General features: G+C 36.8%; 1 protein-coding gene across 6 annotated transcripts in view; it reads left to right on the top strand.

The window, feature by feature from the left end:
* The window catches only part of Scaf8 (SR-related CTD associated factor 8), a 230,736-nt gene that overhangs the window by 91,349 nt on the left and 134,968 nt on the right, over nucleotides 1-4,419 (top strand). For all 6 annotated transcript variants that reach the window (XR_003847254.1, XM_029556992.1, XM_008854723.1 and 3 more), the window contains one exon: nucleotides 1,638-1,706. Coding sequence is in view for 5 of the 6 variants with exons in the window: in XM_029556992.1 (XP_029412852.1) it covers nucleotides 1,638-1,706 (69 nt within the window). In the remaining variant the exon portion in view is untranslated. The remainder of the gene's footprint in view (nucleotides 1-1,637; nucleotides 1,707-4,419) is intronic.

Below are 4,419 nucleotides of genomic sequence, written 5' to 3'. Positions count from 1 at the left end.
TTCCTTCGACAGGGCCATATACTATGACTTAGGCTAGCCTGGAACTTACTATTGTATATCTGTCTTAAAGACAGCAATCCCCCTGTCTCACACCTACAAGTGCAGTGACTACTGATGTGAGCCATGCTCCTGGCCTTAATACACACTGTAACTATATAAAAATTGATTTATATAGTTTAGAAATAAGAGTATTAATGTCAGACCATGGTAGGTTAGGATGACAGATTAAGGCATCAAATGATAAAATAGTGTGTCTCAAAATTACAAAGTAAGCTTCGCTTCATTGTTTGCATATTAAAAGGGAAAAAAGTACTTTGGTTTTTATAAATTGTTTAACCATTAGATAACAAGTTCTTAAAAAATAAGAATAATAGGATTAAAAAGTAAGCCCAGGTTTGGTGACACATACCTATAATCATTGCACATGAGAAATGGAGGCAGAATGATCAGGAGTTTGATTCTAGTCTGGTATACACAGCAAGTTGAAGGCCACCTTGGCATGTAAAAACCCTATCTCCAAAATAAAAGAATTAAAAACTAAATCTATCGGCCATGCATGCCTTTAATTCTTATAGCCCCAGCTGACCTGGAACTTGCTATATAGACCAGACTGCCCCCAATCTCACAGAGTTCTACCTGCCTCTGCCTCTGGAGTCCTGATACACCGCCTCCCCTAGCTCAGAAGACATTTTAAAACAATTATTTCAATAATTATACCACAGAGACTTTACAAAGCCATTTTCCGTCATTTATTTTTTGAAAAATCACATCTTTAATCTATTTTTTTTTTTGGCGGGGTGGGGTGTGGTGTCTTTTTGAGACAGTTTCCCTATAGAACCAGCTGGCCTGGAACTGACTATGTAGACCAGGCTGGCCTTGAGCCAGGTGTGGTGGCACAGGCCTTTAGTCCCAGCACTCAGGAGCCAGAGGCAGGCGGATTTCTTTAATCTGTTTTTAATCACTGTTTTCTAATTTAATAATGATTCTACTTTTGAGAACTATAAAGGAGATTTATAATTTGATCATGTGATCTTTAACTTTAAAATGTCATTATTAAAATTTTTATTCAAGTGCTCAAAGTATATCCTCTAAAGAAAAACATATTTTAATTTAATGGTAAATAGCATATGTATCAAAGAAATAAATTGGCTTTCTCATGGATAGCGATATTGTATCTAATGTGTCCTATGAGCTGAAAGATGTTTAACAGTCTCCACCTGGTCATTGTTCTAAGGTAAATTACCTAGTTTACACTAACCTTTATTTTACAGCAGCGTAGAGCATTTCACAAAACTTGAATGAATAAATAGAATATGATCAGAATCTCTGTTTTATCTGGCTTACAGGTTTCAAACGTGTGTGTGTGTGTGTGTGTGTGTGTTTGTGTGTGTGTGTGTGTGTGTACGTGTACAGAAATACCTGGTCATGCTAATGAAGGGCCATTTTAAGAATGTGTGGTGGAGTATACTGAAGTTACAGCTCCTCAAAGAGGAGCTTCAGTCTGCCCAGGTAGTAGAGTAAGAGACCCTATCTCAAAAGATAAAATGTGCAATATGACTTATAGCTCCTGAAACCTTTGATTTAATACAAGCGAGTTTCTTTGTGCTATTTTATTTTGGTGTTTCTTCCCTGTGTAGGTTTCATGCCACCTCCAGTTCCCCCACCTGTGGTACCACCCCCTGCAATCCCACCAGTAGTACCAACATGTGAGTTTTGACTTAGAGATTTTCCTTTGTTCTGGGGAGTGTTACTGCTTCTGCTCTCATTCTGTGAGTTGTTGTCTCTTACTGTATTTGTATCTCTGAAGATTAACAATACCCACAATAGCCCGTATTCATGTTTCTCAGCTGTTATCTGTTAGAATTGTGAATTTCCTTTTGTTCTGTTTATTATTAATGTCTTCTTCAGAACTGTCCTGCCCAATCCCCTTCAATCTCTCCACTCTCCATGCTTACTGAAGAGACAACTCACTTCTGTGTTAAGACCCTGTAAAGCAGAGGCACATTTGAATTGTGGGGCACCTAGTTATTACTTACTTTTAAGGTTTCTTTTTTAATATTTTAATCTTTAAAATTTTGTGTGTATGAGTATATTGCCTACAGGTATGTAAGTGCACCATGTCATGCATTGCCCTCGGAGGTCAGAAGACAGAATCAGATGCCCTGGAACAGAAGTTACAGATGGTTGTTGGGAACTGAACCCTGGTTCTCTGCAAGAGTAGCCAGTATTATATGCACTGAGCCATCTTTCCAGCCCCCAGAGCACCTACTTTTAGAAGAATACAAGCAAAACACCTTAGATCTGGCATTATATTAGACCCATTTTATTTTTGTCCCATTTTATTTAAAAGATTATTAAAATTGAGCAAGAAGTACAGAAGTTACCTGTACGTCCTCTGCCCCTGTACATGGGACAGCCTCTCCTGTCATCATCCCCACCTGAATCGGGACCTATATAAGTACATGAATTTACATCTGTTATTATTCAAATTCATAGTTTACATTAGGGTTCACACTTGGTATTTTGTTATACTTTTAATAGTGTTAAGGTAGATCAGAGTATTCAGATATTGGAACCTTTAAAATGTTTTTAATGGTGTTTCATTTATTGATTGTTGTTGGTTAGATGTGTCTAGCATGAGTTGAAAAGTCCTTACATATTTCTAGGTTTTTATTATTATTATTACTAATTTTTTTTTGTCTTTTTGAGATAGGGTCTCCTTGTAGCCCCAGCTGTACTGGAACTCACTATGTAGACCAGGCCAGCCTCAAATCCACAAAGATCCGCCTGCTTCTGCCTCCCAAGTGCTGGGATTAAAGTTGTGCGCCACCACGCCCGGCATATTATTGTTATTATTAAGAAAACCTTTCTCTTACTGACTAATCATGCTTAGTTACCCTTTTAGTGTAGTGTACAGGAATGCCAGGGTCCGTCTTTCCCCAGTTCCCATGGTTCAGAGTGCTGAGTAAGTTCTGTGAATGATTCCAGTGATAGCAAGTGACTGAAGAGCAGGGAGGGTTTTTCTCTTGGCTCTTTTCTTCCTCTCTTGACCACCACTGCCTTTTGCTTCAATTCTCCTATGTGTTTATGGATTAATATTACTTCCAGCCTCTTGTAATCATTGTTCTTGCAATGTTAAAATAGTTTGACCTTTGAATGTGTGCTTCTCTGATTACTTTAGCTTCTGAGAGTATCTTAGTAATATCCCCAAATGACATTGTGTCTTCTTCATGGTCTAAGATTCAGCTATTTCTCATAATAGGTAATGGTATTTAGACACCACAGTCTTGATACTAGATTGTTTGCTCTTAAGATTTCATTGGGTTGAAAAATTTTCAGTGGGCAAAACTAGAATGTAAATCATGTATTTTACATAGAAAAAAAAATAAACACTACAAACCAGAACTTAAAATAGAACTTTATAAGCCAAGCGTGGTGACACATACCTTTAATCCCAGCACTCAGAGAGCCTGACTCAAAAAGCGCCCCCCCACCAAAAAACCCAAATAGAACTTCACAGAGCTTTTAACTTAGCTACTTTTTAATACTTCACTCTGTTCTCAGACTGAAAGCAAGTAGTCACATGACTTCCTACTTCATTCTCCAGCAAAGAGTCTTACATAGAGTCACAGCCATTGGGAATAGTCAAGTTACTGTTACTGTTAACCAGACTTCCAGATGAAACTAAGATTTCTTTGCCACTTTCTTTGCCTTCAAAATACATATCTGTTTACTAGAAAGCATATTGGTCAAACCAAGGTCATCTGAAATCACAATCTTCTTACAGTTGTGGCACCAGTATTGTAAGTGATTTTGTTTTTAACATTTTCATAGACTATGCACCCTAGCCCATCTAGGTTTTGACACATCTCTACTTACTAGAATAGACATTTCAAAAGGGTTATAAAAACATTAAATATTTATAGACATTTTGTATATTTAAAATTTTTATTTCATTTTTCCTATTATTGGACGCTTCTGAACAAGTACTTATATTCATATAGCTCTGCTTTTTAACATGTAGATGGTACACACCTTTAGAAATTTTCCTACAGTTTTAAAACAATGTTTATAGCTTTACTTCTATAGTCCACCTTTCCTATTCTCATCAGTTTCTCACTTTTCTCACTTCCTTTGATGAAAGTAATGAATATTGCATTGTAATATCATGGTGATTGGGCAGATTTTTATTTTGGTACCTGTTTAGCTGTTTCTGCTAATCATTTCTGTGTATTTAGGTACTTACCTGGCATCCTTGGAAAGTTAATTTTTTGTGATACGAGAATGTATTTCTTCAGCAATTACTTATATTTTACAAACTGTTGATGAAAATAGTTCTTAAAATTGTTTCCTCTATTTTTTTTTTTGGTCTTTTTGAGATAGGGTCTCCCTGTAGCCCCAGCTGTCCTGGAACTCACT

The sequence above is a fragment of the Nannospalax galili genome, unplaced genomic scaffold, assembly GCF_000622305.1.
Source record: "Nannospalax galili isolate Female #2095 unplaced genomic scaffold, S.galili_v1.0 scaffold1087, whole genome shotgun sequence".
Classification (NCBI taxonomy): Eukaryota; Metazoa; Chordata; class Mammalia; order Rodentia; family Spalacidae; genus Nannospalax; species Nannospalax galili.
Note: the sequence above shows the minus strand (reverse complement) of the source record. Positions and strands in the feature narration are given on the sequence as shown.